At 39.3% G+C, this 19,395-nt stretch overlaps 2 protein-coding genes across 3 annotated transcripts in view; one reads left to right on the top strand and one right to left on the bottom strand.

Annotated features, from left to right (window-relative positions):
- Window positions 1–8,101, bottom strand: part of LOC594146 (ubiquitin carboxyl-terminal hydrolase 31) — a 40,795-nt gene extending 32,694 nt beyond the window's left edge. Inside the window, exon 1 of the mRNA XM_030984641.1 lies at window positions 7,762–8,101. Coding sequence (XP_030840501.1) covers window positions 7,762–8,067 — 306 coding nt within the window. The 5' untranslated portion in view covers window positions 8,068–8,101. The remainder of the gene's footprint in view (window positions 1–7,761) is intronic.
- A 2,919-nt stretch (window positions 8,102–11,020) lies between these two features.
- LOC115923606 lies at window positions 11,021–18,723 on the top strand. Of its 2 annotated transcripts, none has more exons than XR_004063997.1 (2): window positions 11,021–17,878; window positions 18,577–18,723. XR_004063997.1 is itself a non-coding variant. In XM_030984640.1 (2 exons), exon 2 carries the CDS (start codon window positions 12,020–12,022, stop codon window positions 17,447–17,449), a length of 5,430 nt encoding a protein of 1,809 aa, XP_030840500.1. In that variant the 5' UTR covers window positions 11,021–11,147; window positions 11,848–12,019; the 3' UTR covers window positions 17,450–18,723. The 2 variants fall into 2 exon arrangements, 1 of the variants encoding a protein (XP_030840500.1); XM_030984640.1 differs by having other exon boundaries at window positions 11,021–11,147; window positions 11,848–18,723.
- Window positions 18,724–19,395: the final 672 nt, after the last annotated feature.

Below are 19,395 nucleotides of genomic sequence, written 5' to 3'. Positions count from 1 at the left end.
AGCCCTTGCTACCTCCATCATGGTCCCCTTCCAATCAGGGCAATAAAACATGAACCCCGGTCACAGATTGCAATCAATGCTGGGTTCTGTGAAACACTAAACTCGCTAAGGTGTCATATCTCTCTTCGTAATCTGGCTAGACACATGACTGCCAATCAAAAGAGATGGTAGGCTCTCGTGCACACCTTGAGTACCCCCTCCCCCAGCCCCTCCCCTCAGCACCTCCCCTTCCATGAACATATATCTCAACAGCTTACAAGCAGCTCTGTTGAGTGGTTTCAGTATTGGTATATAGCTATATATTGATACTTGAGTGTGATTCACAAAGGAAGAAATATGTTGGACCCTTTTTTTTCTTCTTATATTTCTTTATTTTTTTAAAGAAAAGGATCTGCATCATTACTGAAAATAACAAATTTTATTTTCAAAATTCTCTTTATAGCCTCAGTTCTCTCTGACATCATTTTTCATCCTGTTTTATGGTACATGTTCATCAACCTTATGCTGATGGAGAATTGATGTAGTTCAATAAAAGACACTAAAGCATGAGCATCTGTGCTCTTTGATATGAACAAAACTAGAACGGCTCAATTTGGATTCTTATAATCTACTTGGGAATGCTTCCCGGGAACATTACCGCTCAAAAAAAGAACATGTTCCCACAAAACTACGTCACAAGACACTGTAGTACCGCAAACATCTTCCTTAAATAGCAACCCAGTGCTCATTCCCTGCTTGTGGCACATGGATTATTCTTCAATTACAGAAAGAGTAGAACCTGTTAAACATCTTGAGAGACTGGAACTTGGAAGCACATGACGCAGATGAGAACATGGTTTCCAGCAGTTTTCCAGACCAACATTGTCACCGGCATAAATCCCCCCTCGGCACCTCTAACATACATCACAAGCAGAATTACGTGGCCGAGGTCATAGAACTGCCAAAAGGTCATTTAATTGTCTGTTGAGAGCCAGAAGGGCATTAACTCTATGCCAATGGATGTGAGTTCATGCCTGGCCTTCTGGCACTCAGCAGATGATCCTCTCTATTGATAACCACAAGGACATTATGGTTACCGGTACTCATTTTGCACATCAATTAAAAACATCTAAACAAAAATGATCTTTATAGGAACTTGTAAGTATTACTAACTTTGGGTTTAAATTGACATCCTCTAGTTCAACTAAAGAATACTTTATAAATGTAATGCTTCCTGGGAGAAATTTTTAATTATTTGAACATATTTGTGGCTTACACCCAGTTAATAAGATCGACTGTATCGGCAAGCAGTAGATGCAGGTTCAAGTCACTGTTGGTTCTAAAGAATATTTGTTAGCCAAAAAAAAAAAAAAAAAAAAAAAAATTCTTTGAGCAGAATGAAATCCACAACCGGTAGTTGTGATAAAATTGATATCTCTGGATCCATTAAAATATTGAGTTAACCCCTTCTGCATCTCAACATTCCCAGCAGGCGATATACATGTAATTAGATCTTAAGGATCATGCAATGGGAATCTAGTTTTCCTTTGTTCACTTCATGTTGGAATCCCTCCTCTCCCCTCACCAATGCAAATTACCAATTTCCAAGATTATAAACAAGCAGGGCTGCGACACCTGTATAGCTCATATCTCTTTCTTTTTCTATTAAGATGACTACCAATCTAAGGAATACTACTTTAAAATCTATTGGTCCCTATAAATATGAAAGACGAAGACGACTTCTGGTTATTTGACTGCACTGTGAAAGAAATTGTCTGGAAGCAATTGGATAAGATTGATTATGGTCTATTCATAGATAAGAAATTGATTCAATCTTGATGGAACGCACATGAACAGCACAGGGAAATTGGTATATGGGACTACACACACATGTGTCGTGACTTATTGGTCCAAACACTTATGCTATTTCATGTCTCATCTTAAAGAATAAGGACTTTGAATGGCAATTTTTTTAAGGGACATTTCCATTACGACAATTTTCTTACAAATCGGCATAAAAAGAACAAGAAAGCTCACAAGATTATTTTAACCTTTACCGTAAATACCATATTAAACTTAACCTTCTCTTTAAAACTCTTCGAAAGTCCAGGTACAGTGTATAGCCTCAGGGCAACACGGCAGGTAAATTCTCCTCTTTTTGTTCCTCTTTTTTTTCTGTCAGGGGAAATCATCCATGAATAATAGAGCTAAACGAGAGCAATGATCTGACGTCTCTAACCCCAGCATAAGACTAACCTTAAGCTCTGAATGTTAAAGACATCATAATCATCAGCTGGTCTGCAGTAATTCTCTGGTATCGACAAAGGTTACATAAATTTCGGAACATGGGAATTGTTCTGCAGCTGGTTATCTGTGTTCACAAATTCAAGGTGAACTCTCTTTTAGTTAATCCATGGATAAAAAAACTCATGTTGATATCATTATGACCTTAAAGATTTTAGAAAGTTCTTAGATTCTTAGATTTTAAATAAATATTTTTAGACACTTAGATCTTGCTAATTATTTTGTGTAAAATTGAACTGTGGCAACCAGGCGATTATGCAGAGAGGCAAAAAAGCAGATGAAGACTTAATACATGTAGATCATAATGAAATATAACTGCTTGAAAATTGAAAATGTCCTTCTTTCCAACAAATAATAGATTTATGCAACATTTAATTCATCTAAAGGAAAACAAATATCCATGTATCCATATCCATCTAATGGGTTACTTCACCAAGAATCAATTATGCATGAGAAAGCATAGAGCAAACATGCACTGAAAAGAAAACACTTAATAAAATACAGGATAGTCTGCAGATGACATCTTCCTTGATTTGAAACAGATCTAGAATACAAATAGAGTGTAAATGACTCAGGGGGATCATGCTCCGAGCCTCCGACACCGAGCTGCATTCTACCCCACTTTCAGACAACCAGAATTTGTGGTATAGCTCTACTGGAGAATCAAAATAGCTACAATACTTTAATACTAACTATTTTTTGGTCTAAACATAGTATATAAAAAAAAACGTATAAGGTATATGACATGTAGCAAAATGCGTGTATGAGCATGATTTCAAATGGAACCTCGTTAAAGAATCAGGGTCTCATTATTGTCAAATTGTTCAAGGTTGTTGTATATCTGTCGTCACCTGACCTCTTCAAAGCTAGCTTCTGTATATGATGTTATTATCTATGATGTATACCCCTTTTGCTATAGGATGCTTCTTTATACGTTTCTTTAAGCGATTTTCATATCAATTTCCTCTAGTGTGAACAAGCTATTGGGGCCACTGTTTATCAATACAGGGATGATCACTTTTATCACCTCACAAGGGATTTCCAAATCAGCCCCAAGGCAAGTACAGAAAGCCAAGTGAAGGGTTAACAGCCTGATGAACGACCCATTTCAATCCATACTGATTCACTTGTCATGTTTCTCCTCATACATCGTCCATCTAAATTTAGTTACAACTTCCCACGCACACACATACGCATCCTAAATACCTCCCCCCTTTTCTGCATCCCGATGCCTGCATCATTCAGGCACCCGGAAGCCAGTTCGCCCTAAATTGATTTTACAATTTCTCACCGTGCGCCGTCCACAGCTGGTGTCGGTCGACCCGCACACGTATGAACACACCTGGGACCGATGCCGACTTCTACACATCTTTTAGCTTGCATGTTTATTTACACCCCGGCATTCTTCACACATGTTCCCCCCATCTGGGATTGGTTTCGACACCCTTCCCTCGCCTCACTCCAGACGGTTTGCCACTAACAGGAGCTGGCTTGTGTTCATCAAACATTCATTCTCGTGTCAATCATGCTACAATGTTATGACATGGAGATGGAAATGCATAAAGCATTTTTTTCTGCCCTTCTCATTATTTCCCCAGTTAGCTGTGACACCAGAACTGAATATGCTGCATGAATACAGTGTGACATGTACATGTACTCTAGCTGAGGTGTATTGGAAACACTTCACAAAGTTGATCGTATGTGAGAGTACTGCTGGTGTACATTTCATCTTCCAAATGTGTATTACTTTGTTTTGTGGACTTTTACAAAGTTCATTTAACCTGTTTTCTTTCACAAAATCATATACAGAGTTTTATGATGAAAGTAGCAGTTCACCAGCAAATGCATTCTGTAAAAGCAGAAGAGACTCTGTAGAATGCTACTTGAAAGGCCAAAATTCTTTATGGAAACAGGATAAGAAATACATATATAACATAATCATTCAATAGGACCTTTAACTACCTCGCATATCAAAATGAACAGTGCATATTGCATTCACTCTGATTGCATCTTCATAAGATATGAAAGTATCAAATTTAGGAGTGAACCAAAAAATCCTTGATTTAAAAAAATATTTTAAAAAATATAAATGGCAATCTTAAAAACAGGGTTAGCCTATAATTTATAATTGTCTTCCTTTTAACAAAGTGTTCTGTCCTACTCCTGTTGTACTCATGTAAAAACTACTTTGATGTCATTTCATTTTTGTTTACTAGTGAACCTTGCACATTGATTTCAACTAGTACATGTATCTATCACAAATAATGATTTTTTTTTTAAAACTCTATAATATATAAAAATGGAGTCCTTCCTTATATGTTCCTATCATTTATTCAAAACAAAATCTGAGGTGAACCTGCATAGTCTGACTCTATATAAACAGCACATACACACTACACTACGACAGTAAAAATATCTCTCTCTTAAATAACACACTACCGTCCCTCCAACAACAACAACAAAATTCCTTTCGGCAATCTAGAACTCCCTCCGCATTTTCTTAACCTACAATACTCGGTCATATTTAGAAATCTTTTTTCCCGAGCCATCTATTTTTGATTGGGAGCATGATCGTCGTAGCCTGAGGATCACTTTGGTTATCTCTGGCATGAGAGATCATCAAGGGGATAGCAGAGCGACAATCTGCATACAGAAGAGCACTACATCATGATAACAGCGACTATGCACTCTGAGCGACGTACGCAAGATTAGATTGAGAAGGGGGAATTTCGCTGCCAGTAACAGTGACGAGAATATTGTTGTCATTTGTGCATCATATGGATGTGCAAAGACTCACCAATGACTTAGAGGTGATTTGTCTGTTTGGAGCCAGAAGGGCGTTAACTCATATACTATAAAGCAATGAAGAGTTAAGACCCTTATGACTCTAAACAGACAAATACACATGGACATGTATCATGACCAATTTTGGTGTTGGGGTTGAATTGTGCAAACATTCTGTATTAAAGAAAAATATATGATGTTTCATCTGTTGAGAGCCAGAAAGGTGTAAAGTTTGTCATGTATTCTATTTCTACTCTCACCTTCAATTGAATTAAATATGATATAATTTACTCACTTTACTTATCTTAATCTCATTTTAAGTGTAGTAAAACAGGAGATTAGCCTCAGCAGGCAAATGACCCTTGCTAATCCCTCACATCTACTTTACTCAATTCTTCTTTTTGTATTTGGCATATCAGTTATATATGTGTATTTTTACCATTTATTTGTACTGCTGGAAGCATGCTTCTAATCTGCCTGTTTATTTATGACTATCAGCCTTCTGTATTTTCCAATTTTAAGCTGGAAAAAAATCATTCAAGTACTAGTATTATTGGCATATTGACATCTTTAAAAGCATACTTATCATCCAGTTGACTTTAATAAATCAATCATCTATTGCACATTAATGTCAAAGTTTATCAGATCCTCACGAGATAGTAATGAAATATGTCAATAAATGCAACCACACACAATAGCCCATAATTTCACAATATCAAAGCAAATCAAATGTGCATTTATTCTGCTTGATCAGCACTTGGAAATCACACATCTTGTTTGCAATGGACTAACTTCAAAGTTCACTGCAGATCACATCTTAGTCAATAACCATTGTCATGAATATTTGACATTGCTCTTTTCAAGCATAGCCCTGATAATCTTGGACTTTGAGTTATCGGCACAATAAGGAGCAAATTCACAAGAATGTTACAGTTTACAAGGGCTTCAGCTTCTATACATGTACAGTATGTAGCAAGAAGCAGTTCTATAGGGGGAGGGGGGGGGGGCTCAAAATCTCCCTCCAGAAAAAAATCAAGCCCCCCCCCCCCCCCCCCCCACCCCCTGAATTAAAGGCTGTCTGTACTAGTTTGGCTAGGAGGGATTAGACCAACCAGGGTGGTCATATACATCTCCACAGTGTTTAAAAAAAAACATAACAGGCATGCATTTTAAGGCATATTTCTCTATTCATCTATTAAAATCTAAGATATTAGAAGAATAGCCTTTGGATGAATAAAAATTGTTTTAAAGATAAGGATTAGACAGTACTATAAATTGGACTTACAGAGAGGATTCCCCAGCAATTCTCGCAGGTGCAATATTACAGTACTTTAAACAAATAGTTCAAAGAAATTACCCATTGATGAAAATGATATTGAAATGATGCCTTATATTTCTACAGCCATTTACTGACACACCTAATTGGGCATATATACAATTCATCAATTTCAATCAAATATATTTGACAAAATTGCCTCTCTGTAAATTTACAAAACTAAAGGCTCTTTAACAAATATAGAAAAGAGGACTTCTCAGGAATACTCCCACCAATTCTCGCAGAGGCAATATAGCAGTGCTTCAAATTAATTTCCTGTCAATGGCAATGGTGTTGAAGCAACTCCTTACGCTGCCACTTAGCCATGCTTCAATCATCTTTACTTCCGCAAGCTCTTGATTCTGTATGCCTGTTTTCTCGCCAAAATGTCTATTTTTCAGTACAATGAAGCCAATTAGCCTCACACTGCAATCCTTGGTAGTGGCTATATATATCTGAGAAAGTATTTCCGTTTGGCAACTGAACAAAATGAACTGCTATAAGTAAAGAAATATTGACAATTTACATATAAATTGCAAAAATAACCATATATATGCCATTCATAATCTGTACATTTGCATGACAGGAGAGCTCTCTCACTAATTACAATACAATAGACGATTTGGAAAGAAAGAATTAGGTTATGACATTGAGTTTGAATAGATTCTAAATTGGTTGTGGTATACCAAGGTAATGAACTACATTAAAATTAAGGAACATGGATTCAGAGCAGAACATAAGGAATTGGTATACAGCTCTCATGTTTGCATATCTCACACACACAACAAAATGTAATACCAGTAATAATAATAACGAAAGGGGAGGAGTGTTTCAAAATTGCACTACAAATTGCATCTTCAACCTCGCAAAAGGCTTTCTAAAGTTATTTTTTTTAAACTCATGGTTTATGTTCATCTTTGGATTTAATGTTGGATATTATACAAGTAAAAAGCTAAAATACTCTTGACATTGTCAATTTCTATTTTTTTAAATTCAAACATGAACCATGGACTCCACTCCAAACCTTAACCTACCCCTAAACCTAAATATACACGACACAAAAAACCACAACGCAACCAAAGCCCTAACCTTATGAAGGCTATATGCAAGTGATGAAATAAATCCCAGAATTGTCACACCTAAAAAATTGTCAGATCACCCTTGTGGTGAATATACGCATGTACATCCATAACTCCGTGATCTTTTTATCACCCCCTCTGCAGGTTCATCTGTTGTTTCATTTCTTTTATATTTGATTGTAATTTATATTGTCTTTTATGAATATGTGGAAATAAATGAAATTGGAATTGAATTTGAACAGCAAATGATAATGGCATTCAATCAAAAAAAAAACTTCAGACAAATAGAAACCTTCTTACCCTTGTGACTGCTATACTGCACGTACTGGCAATGGTAGACCTCAGATCGGCCACAGTTCCCGACGTCTCCAGGACGATCCCGAACCTGACCACTCTCGGGTCCCTATCAGCATAGATGACCACAACGATGATCACTCGGGTGGTCCGTTGAGGAATGGGCAGTGACACGCAGAGGAAGGGGTCAAAGGTATTGCTCTGCTTGCCACAATGGGGACAGGTCAGGGATGACCGGTACTGCGCTTGGAAGAGGTCTTGGACGAAGCTGTTGTTGCGCCTCATGTGGTTGGCCAAGGATTCCGCCGCCATGAGTTCGTCACTCTTGTTCTGTCCATTCTGGAGAGGAGAGGAACAGGAGGACAAAAAATTGAGTGAATAAACTACTTTATCCATCCTTATGCACCGGATAGGGAGAAATTCCTTAAATGTTTGAGTGCCTTGTCAAGGTAGCTCGGCTAAAGCCGGGTAATAATATGATTGCAGGGCACCCAGGGAAAACAGTATTAACCCATTAGCAACTAAACCGCCCCTCTTTTAGTTTTTACTCACTGAACCGTTTGCCTACAAAACTGTTAAAAAATCATTGTAACAACAATGATGAAGCACTTGAAGCTTTGCTTTCTCATTTCCATGGCTTTAAGTGATTCGATTTCACAAAGCAATTGTATAAAGTGACCAAATAAGAGACAAACGCACAACCCAGTTTTCACACGTTAGAGTAATCAAAGTAAATTCATACCACCATGATGTAAATACTGAGAACTCCAATAAACAGAGACATTTGTTTAGAATTCAACACTTAAATATAAAACACAATGTTCTATCAATGGTACAAAATTCATCATTAAACATGTGATTTCTTGAAAATGCAGGCATTGCAGAATAATCTAATTAGAGAATGTGTCTTGATACATGCACATGAAATCGTCAATTTTCTCCAATTTGCTTGTTCTCCCTTATAAATCAAGAATACTCATCACATGTAATTCATCCCCGTTCAGCTCCCTTCAAATGCAACGTCCTACAACTACATTGATAAATTACCTTCAAAAATCAATATATAAATATCAATTTTCATGACAGCACAATATCAATCAAGCCTGGATTCCCACTCAAGGCGTTGGTAGTTACAAAGTCACAATATTTTACGGACAAAAAAGATTATTCATGGCAATGTACCTTTCTTGTTCAACAGCCTCATTGCTGTACTATGCTTTAAAAGATGACAGAGAAAGAGCCAGAAGGGCATTAGGGCCTATACCGGTAGAAGGGCATTAGGGCCTATACCGGTATGCATATAAAACCTTTCTGACTCTCAACAGGGGTTTCATACTATTTCTTCATAAGCGGAAAGAAAGAATGCAGATACTTTTTTTTTTAAAGTAATGAGAACATCAACATAAAAGAAATCCATAAATATAGATTGATCATACCAAGCAGACATATCTATATATACAGTACCAGTATGTACGTTCTATAGTTAAATGAGAAGTCTACACTGATATTAAGTTGGTTTTATATAAAAGCAGAAAATGAGATAAACAGGTCAATGAAATTTTGAGCAAAAAAAACAATCAAAAATAAGAGTCAAGAATATTTCAAGGTGTGTTACTGTTGAATCAAACATAAAATGGCAACTCTGTGAAGTTTCTTGAGAGAATGAGTTTATGAAATTTTCTGTACGGAGCAAATTGGAGAGGAGCTCGAAAGAGTGTTGCCAATTTGTGTTTCACTGATAACAACTTTAACGATTCAAAACTTTCATATTTTTAATCAGGTATTGCTCAAACTCTCACTAATTTGTTTCTCTTAGTTTTCTGCTTTCATTAAAACCAAGATAATATCAGGGTAGACTTCCCCTTTAATAGCTGTACATAAAATGTTTATTTTTTAAAGTGTACTACACTGTTGAGAGCCATACAGGCATTATAAACTACCTCTCAGCAGACCACAGACGGTATGAGTCAGATATCTTTTGAATAAATTGTGCCAATTTCAAGGTCAGTCCTACCATTGAATCGCTCACTAATGTAGATATCATCAAATAATGATTCCTATCAAAATAGGACCCTAGTCTGGACCATTCAGACTTTATTCAAATGACAAACGGGATGGTAATGAGAAGGTCTCTAAAAATGCGTCCAAATATCTAATCTGATCTCTGGTCGTCCAAAGGATATATCCTATGAATGAATTGTGCCAATTTCAAGGTCAATCCTACCATTGAATCGCTCACTAATGTAGATATCATCAAATAATGATTCCTATCAAAATAGGACTCTAGTCATACATGTATAAGATACTGGGATGGCAATGAGAAAGTCTCTAAAAATGCGTCCAAATATCTAATCTGAGTCCTGTTTCATAAAACCTGTGATCAACAACAAATGTTAAAGGTAAAGACCAGTTATGGTCATGCGATTGCATTGTGAAAGAAACGTTGTGGAATCGATCAGAAAAGGTTGATCATCTAGCATCTAGCATCTGCAAGGTTCTGGAATCATCAAAATGATAAGAAATTGGCCAATTCTTCGTAAAGTTACAAGCACTATACACAGAAAGATGTATATGGGACTACCCTATATCTCTCACAGACCATGAGAGAAACAAATTTACCAAATATATGAATTAGCAGGCGGTTTCCCGGCAAATTTTTTATCATCATGTATAAGTCAAAACATATTCTTTCACATGATTGGTAATGAGAGCTTCCATTTCATTTTTTGAAATTGGGGCATTTCCAATACTGGTCTTTACCTTTAAATATCCATGACACATTTGCTCTCAGCCAAACAAATGCCACGATTTCAGTAGCTTATAACACTTACTGTAACTTGTTATTGATAACCATTTTTTATGAAACAGGGATCTGATCTCTGGTTGGTTTTGCTCTTCCTGCTCCACCATCAGACAAGCCTTCTTAACTTTTATGCCTAAGTCACACAATTGGCTTGCATATTGCTGAATATTTATGGCAAGCCGTTTTAACATTTATTCCTATTTCTTGATATCAAGAATTGAATTCTTGACTTGATATCAAGAATTACCATTGCTTTACAACAGAAAATCATTTCTTGATATCAAGAAATCAAACAGCTTGCCATAAATACGCAGCAATACGCTAGCCAAATACGCAAAGGTGTGATTGGGGCATCAAAGAGGCTGTTGGATTTCATACCCTATAACCTACATGTACAGGTATGTATTAAACTTGTCTACTTCTAATGATACAGATCGTCATTTTAAGAGCAATGTAGCGGCGCGAAACTTGTATAGCGCCATCTGTGGCGTTAAGAAAGTTTGTGCAACAGAAAGCCTAGTCAAAGGCATCAGACTTGATGTTTGTTACCATAGAATTCATGACTTTGCTCCGGATGAACAAATAGTTGGTAAGCTACGATACATGATTACTGTAGATAACTGATTTACTGTCAAATATATGAAACTAGTTGTTTCATAATTATGATTGTTCATTTCCTGTGAATTATGTGCAAATAGTGAGTTGATTTTGGATGATTAACGCAACGTTATGTACAGAAGCCTATGTGTTGCTATGGGGCTATGAAACGCATTGCACCCAGGTATGTGTCGTGCATAAAGGGGTTTATTCATATAAACAAGCTCTAAGATGGTGCATGATTTAATTAGTATGATATGTTATAGTGACTTGCACAGCTTGTAAGAGTTAAAAGAGGTTAATTACCATTATAAGGAGTGTGTAGAACCGTTTCTGAGGGAATATTATTGATGTCAGTTGTATAGGGTCTGGAATCACATAGACTACTTTGTAATTGCTTAATTAAGGGGGCATTATGAAGCCGTATCTGTAGAACACCGTGCATTACAGGCACATTCTAAGCACAGGAATTTATGAAGATATATATATATATCAAGCAGAGACATAAATGAATACACTGTATAGCTGGATAGTTACATTCTTTTTGGAGTTTATTTCGTATATAAACATCACGTTTATATGTCGAGAGTATTTACAAGATTCACTGTAATGTAGACAGGGTTACATGCATTTAATTCTGTTTATATGATGCATATGTTTATAATGCTTTGTTACTTTGTTGTTGTTTACAGTGAACCGCTATTTGGATTGCTGATGATGATTCGCTAATTGGATTGCTGAATCGCTAAATGAAGATGACTTGTTACAAAAGAACCGAATAAAAAGAAAAATAAGAACTCAACAAGTCGTTTGCAACGTTTCCTTTATTGGCGCGTTCACACAAAAGTTCACAACTTGTTCTAGATGTCGGAGAAGGTCCAAGCAAGCAACCAGCATGAGGGGTCGGAAGCTGGAGAGCCAAAGAACGGCGTTGACGGGGATGCAACGGCAAGGAGTGAAACCAGAGCATCCAGGGACGCTGAAGTGAAATCGATGGCCTCCAGGGCGAGCATCTCCTCAAGCGTGAAGATGAGAGAAGCCGAGGTGAAGCGGCAGCTTGCTAGGATGAAGGTAGTACAGCTACAGAGAGAACATAAACTAAAACGAGAACAGTTTGAACTCAACGAAAAACTTGATAGACTCAAGATTGAAAATGAACTTGAGAACGCCGAAGCTGAAGCAAAATTGTGGCAAGAACATGAAACAAAGCCACAAGAACTGTTACAAATTCCAGAAGGTCAAACTCAGCAAAGAACTGCTGAATGGTGTACAGGGAATGTTGTACCGGTAGATATTTGTAATGAGAATCAGGATGTTACTTCCCAAAGAGTGTTGGGTGAACATACAATGCCAAATGCATATTCATGTAATAAGAATGTAAATTCTGTAGAACATAATTTGTCAGAGATGATGATGGCAATGCACCTGCCCAAACCTGATATGACTTGTTTTTCTGGTAACCCTATTGATTATTGGAGCTTTTGTAATTGTTTTGATGTTAACATTGAGCACAAGGTGCAAGATAACAGGATGCGACTAACCTATTTAATACAATTTTGTACAGGCAAGGCAAGGGAGGCTATAGAGAATTGTATTTTGTTACATCCCGATACTGGATATTCAAGAGCTCGCAGCATCCTACAAGATCAATTCGGACAGAACTACATAGTAGCGAAGGCACACGTCGATAGGGTGATCTGCCGAGCCAACCTGCGCCCAAGTGACAGTCAGGCCTTATGGGATCTGGCCAGAGATATGAGGAGATGTCAAATGTCCACATCACAGATGGGTTATTCAGCGGACATGAGCTCAACGGACACACTGCTTAAGATACAGAGCCTTCTGCCTGTTCACCTACAAGCCAGGTGGGCATCTAAGGCTCACGTAGCCATGGAGCAGTCTGTAATTCCCAACTTTAGCCACATGACAGACTTTATCGAACAGGAGGCTAAGATAGCAAGCAACGTGTTCGGGAAGAATATCGGACAGTCATTCAAGTCAAGTTCAAGTGCAAAGCGACAGAAAGGGAGCGTGGGAGGCAGAGCTTCATCCTTCGCAATGGAAGGAGGAATTGACAGGCCTAATAACAGAAAGGAGGAATGTCCATGCTGCAAGAAGGAGCACCAGTTGGAAACCTGTTTCAAGCTAAGGGACTTGCCTCAGAAGGAGAGATTTATCTTCCTAAAGAAGAGTGGCATCTGTTTTAATTGCCTTAAGAAGGCACACCTAGCAAGGAACTGTCCCTCAGACTCGACCTGTAAGAAAGAAGGATGCAGTCTAAAATGGAAACACCACACATGGTTGCACTTTGAAAGGAAGGAAAGCCCCAACCAGAAGAACAATGAAGACAGCCCAAGTCAGCAGAACGGGGCCGGAGTGACAACTGGTGTGGAATGCCATACAATTAGAGGAAGAGCCGACGTACGCTTAAGAGTACTTCCTGTGAAGGTGCGTCATGGAGCCAAGGAGGTTACGACTTGGGCACTCCTTGATGAAGGAAGTGATACGTCCCTTTGTGAAAAGAGACTTGCAGAGGAACTGGGAATTGTCGGAGTCAACAAGGAATTCAGGTTGACTACAATCAATGGAGTGAACACTCCAAGGAAAGGAATGGAAGTTAGCATGACCATTCAAGGCTTGCAAGAAGACACTAAGATCGATGTGGACAGGATGTGGACTGTTGATGTTCTACCCATATCGTCCAGAAGTATACCATGTCAGGAAGATGTCGATAAGTGGCCTCATCTTCAGGGCATTCAACTAGTGACAGCAGGCCAAGCAAAGGTTCAGCTCCTGATAGGAGGCGACACCCCAGAAGCATTCTGGGTAGAGGAAGAAAGGAGGGGTCAAAAGAAAGATCCCTATGCGATCAGAACGCCTTTGGGATGGACGTTGATTGGACCTGCATCAAGCTCAAGTCACAGAAACTCGTACGGAATTCACCACATCTCAGCTGAGGAGCTTCATAATCAAGTGAAGCGGTTTTGGGAGATGGACTCTGGTCCAGGAGATGAAAGAGTTGGTGAATCAGTGGAAGATGTGAAGGCTAGAACCATCATGGAGAAAACTGTGAAGTATATAGATGGACACTATGAGATCGGTTTGCCATGGCGTCAGTGTCCACCAGTGTTACCCAACAACAGACAGCAAGCAGGTTCGAGACTGCAGAGCCTGAAGAAGCGGCTACAGAAGAATGGTTCCCTTCACCAGAAGTATTCCTCTGTAATGGGGGAATATATAAGAAAAGGATTTGCCTGCAAGGTTGGCGAAGGCAGAGAGCCAGTAGGGCGTGTGTGGTACCTGCCACACCACCCAGTAATTAATCCGCTGAAGCCAGATAAGCTACGGATAGTTTATGACTGTGCTGCTGAGTTTCAAGGGACTTCATTGAACAGCCAGTTACTCCAGGGTCCAGACCACACTAACAACCTGGTTGGTGTACTGCTGCGTTTCCGGCAAGACAAGATAGCCCTCGCTAGTGACATCGAAGGAATGTTTCACCAAGTGAGAGTTTCACCACAGGATATCGATGCACTGAGGTTCCTATGGTGGGAGGAAGGAGACTTGGAGAAGCCCCCTGTAGAGTATCAGATGTTGGTACACTTGTTTGGAGCAACATCGTCACCAAGCTGTGCTGGCTTTGCGATTAACAAGACAGTGCAAGACAACAAGAGAGACTTTGATGAAGGAGTAGCTGAGACAGTGTTGGACAATTTCTATGTGGATGACTGTCTCAAGTCAGTTTCCACGAGAGAAGAGGCCAAGAAGCTCATCCCTCAGCTGAATGAGCTACTAAGAAGAGGTGGATTTAGACTAACCAAGTGGGTTAGTAACGACAAGGAAGTCCTGTCTACAGTAGAGACATCAGAAAGGGCAGCCTCTGTCGTTGATTTAGACTTAGACCACTTACCGATTGAGAGGACGCTTGGGATCATGTGGAACATGGAGACAGACACATTTAGCTTCAAGGTTAAACCCAAGGAAGTTCCAGCTACAAGAAGAGGGATCCTATCTTCAATGAGTTCCCTCTATGACCCGTTAGGATTCGTCGCTCCATTCATAGTAACTGCCAAGATACTTCTTCAAGATTTGTGTGCCCAAGGCAAAGGTTGGGATGAAGAAGTGGGCCAGGAGGAATTACAGCGATGGGAGAAGTGGTTGGCTGAAATTCCAGAATTAACATCCATCAACATTGAGCGCTGTTACAAGCCAACAGACTTTGAAGGTGTTACCAATGAGCTACACATATTTTGTGATGCTTCAGAGCGAGCCTACGCAGCATGTGCGTACTTGAGGATCGTGGGTAAGGAAGGACAGATTCACACTGCCTTTGTGATGGGAAAGACCAGACTCTGTCCATTAAAGAAGATGACCATACCGCGACTAGAGTTGTCAGCAGCAGTATTGGCTGTTCAACTGTACCAAATCATTCAGGAAGAACTCAGAATACCAATTGACCGTGTGACATACTGGACAGATTCAACATCGGTCCTGCTCTACATCAGCAATGAGAGTCGCAGGTTTCGTACCTTTGTGGCCAACAGGGTTGCGAAGATCCACAAGATCAGTGATAAACGACAGTGGAGACACGTCGACACCCTCAGGAACTCAGCAGATGATGGTTCACGGGGTATCCCTGCAAGAAGCCTGGATAGATGGCTTACAGGACCTGAGTTCTTGTTACAAGAAAAGGAAGTCTGGCCGGAAGATCCAGCAAGTTTGAAGAAGGAAGATGTACCAGAACTTGATCTTCAGAATGACAGTGAGGTGAAGAAAACTCATGTCTACGCTACCAGCTCACATGACGAGATAGATGATCTAATGACAAGGTACTCATCATGGGATCGTCTGAAGCGAGGAATTGCATGGCTACTACGGTACAAGCAATACTTGCGGTCCAAAGGAACGGGCAACTTGGCAGAAAGAGGAAGCTTGACAGTTCAGGAATTGAACAATGCAGAGGTCGAAGTGATCAAACACGTACAGAGACACTCATTTCCTGATGAGTACGTGAAGGGGATAGAGAAGAAAACCAGGAAACAAGGAAATCCCCTTGAGAAGCTGAATCCTGTCATGGTTGACGGACTGCTACGAGTAGGAGGGAGATTAAGCAAGGCTCCTATTCTGGATGACGAGAAACATCCAATGATTCTTCCCAACGATCACCACGTTACCAAGCTTCTAGTGGTTCATCATCATCAGAAGGTTGGACACTGTGGTATGGGTTCGACATGGACCTCTCTCAGAGAAAGATTTTGGATCAACAAGGGAGGTGCTACAGTCCGTCACACCATAGGTAACTGCTTCCAATGCAGGAAGCGTAATGCTTCAAGAGGTCAGCAATTCATGGCTGATTTGCCGGAAGAGAGAGTTACTCCGGGAGAACCACCTTTTACGAATACAGGGCTTGATTACTTTGGCCCATTCCCGACGAAGCATGGTCGCAGTACACAGAAGAGGTATGGACGTATCTTTACATGTTTATCTACCAGGGCAGTGCATCTTGAGATGGCTTATAGCTTGGAGACTGACTCATTCATACAAACACTGCGTCGCTTCATCAACCGTAGAGGTCAACCCAAGGCTATATTCAGTGACAATGGCACCAATTTCAAGGGGGGTCAGAAGGAGCTAAAGGATGCTCTTGCAGGGCTGAATTCCGAGAGAGTGAACCGATACCTCACCCAGAAGGGCATTGCATGGCACTTCAACCCGCCAGGAGCAAGCCACATGGGAGGTGTATGGGAGAGGATCATACGGTTAGTGAGGAAAATCTTGACCAGTCTCCCACAGCAGACGCATACAGACGAAGCGCTACTTACCCTCTTCACAGAAGTAGAGGCAATATTGAATGGAAGGCCTCTTACTCACCTGAGCATGGACTCCAGAGATGATGAGCCATTGACCCCGAATCATTTGTTGTTGCTTCGTAAGAACCCAAATCTGCCACCAGGGATCTTTGTGAAAGAAGACTGCCATCTACGGAGACACTGGCGCCAAGTCCAGTACCTAGCAGGGCAGTTTTGGACCCGATGGGTCAAGGAATACTTACCCCTGTTGCAGCAACGTCAGAAATGGACTAGACCAAACAGAAACTTTGAAGTCGACGATCTGGTTCTAGTAGTCAACGAAAGTACCCCTCGTGGACAGTGGCCCATCGGAAGAGTGTTAACGACCTATCCAGACAAGCGTGGCCTTGTAAGACAAGTAGAGGTTCGAGTAGGGCCTCGATATTACAAGAGGCCAATTTCAAAGCTGTGCCTCTTGGAAGCCAATGTAGAGGCTTCTTCCTAAACACAACGAAGGTTGTTATATATGATGTGAAACATTTATATGTTATTGTTCAAAGAATTTCTAACATTTCTAACTTGCATGTATGTCACAGTTTGAATTGTTTATGCAAACAGTTTTGACAAGATTTGTGAAAGTTAAATGGATGTTTGTTTTGCTTTCAGATATTTTACAGGTATCGTCATTGCGTTAATGCATACCAAATGTTACTGTAATTCATTCATAGTTTAATGCATGCCGCTTTATGGTAATGTAGAAAATGATTTAAGGATAGGTAAATCATTTGGGGCCGGAATGTAGCGGCGCGAAACTTGTATAGCGCCATCTGTGGCGTTAAGAAAGTTTGTGCAACAGAAAGCCTAGTCAAAGGCATCAGACTTGATGTTTGTTACCATAGAATTCATGACTTTGCTCCGGATGAACAAATAGTTGGTAAGCTACGATACATGATTACTGTAGATAACTGATTTACTGTCAAATATATGAAACTAGTTGTTTCATAATTATGATTGTTCATTTCCTGTGAATTATGTGCAAATAGTGAGTTGATTTTGGATGATTAACGCAACGTTATGTACAGAAGCCTATGTGTTGCTATGGGGCTATGAAACGCATTGCACCCAGGTATGTGTCGTGCATAAAGGGGTTTATTCATATAAACAAGCTCTAAGATGGTGCATGATTTAATTAGTATGATATGTTATAGTGACTTGCACAGCTTGTAAGAGTTAAAAGAGGTTAATTACCATTATAAGGAGTGTGTAGAACCGTTTCTGAGGGAATATTATTGATGTCAGTTGTATAGGGTCTGGAATCACATAGACTACTTTGTAATTGCTTAATTAAGGGGGCATTATGAAGCCGTATCTGTAGAACACCGTGCATTACAGGCACATTCTAAGCACAGGAATTTATGAAGATATATATATATCAAGCAGAGACATAAATGAATACACTGTATAGCTGGATAGTTACATTCTTTTTGGAGTTTATTTCGTATATAAACATCACGTTTATATGTCGAGAGTATTTACAAGATTCACTGTAATGTAGACAGGGTTACATGCATTTAATTCTGTTTATATGATGCATATGTTTATAATGCTTTGTTACTTTGTTGTTGTTTACAGTGAACCGCTATTTGGATTGCTGATGATGATTCGCTAATTGGATTGCTGAATCGCTAAATGAAGATGACTTGTTACAAAAGAACCGAATAAAAAGAAAAATAAGAACTCAACAAGTCGTTTGCAACGTTTCCTTTATTGGCGCGTTCACAAGCAACATACAGTTCATTGTGTGTTTACAAAGTGAGGTGATTGATCTCTAACTGTACATGGACCTTGATAATGAGTCATCAAAAATTCAGTGCAAAGAAACAAACACCCTCCATGTATTTCCTATCATTAAAGCAATTTTTTAGTGCAGAATTTTACTGATTTTCTTTGTCTTTTACCAGTTTTCTAGAGTTTATTTAGAGCTTACCACAGATAGAAAGAAATCGCCCACTGCTTTTGCTTACGTTTATCATTTTTTCACTGTTGAATTAAAATGAACTTTTACACAAATAGCGGAGTTCCTGAATCTTTAGCTCTCTACTGAACAGGTATGTGTATACCAAGTTAATGTGAGAAACTTCAAAACCTGGCTGCAACTTGACAATTCATGAAAGCCCCTTGACTGACATCATCTGTATACGGACAAAAGGGAGACAAAGAATGGATATTTTCTCCAGGGGCTTCTAGACTGTCAAAAGAAGAGGAAATACTTCGACAAAGATGAACAAATGATAATACCTTTCCTCTTAAAATAGCAGACAACGCTGCCAAGATCTAATTGAAATCCATGCTACGAATGATTCAAAAGGGTTAATTCACCACGCACTATGACAAAAAGAAATGGCAGTTTTCCAGCAGTGCTTGCTCGCATTCATTTTATATGCGACCTTG

This window comes from Strongylocentrotus purpuratus, unplaced genomic scaffold (assembly GCF_000002235.5).
Source record: "Strongylocentrotus purpuratus isolate Spur 01 unplaced genomic scaffold, Spur_5.0 spur5_scaffold_14, whole genome shotgun sequence".
NCBI classification, from domain to species: domain Eukaryota; kingdom Metazoa; phylum Echinodermata; class Echinoidea; order Camarodonta; family Strongylocentrotidae; genus Strongylocentrotus; species Strongylocentrotus purpuratus.
The sequence above is the reverse complement of the archived record's forward strand: the minus strand, read 5'-3'. Positions and strand labels throughout refer to the sequence as shown.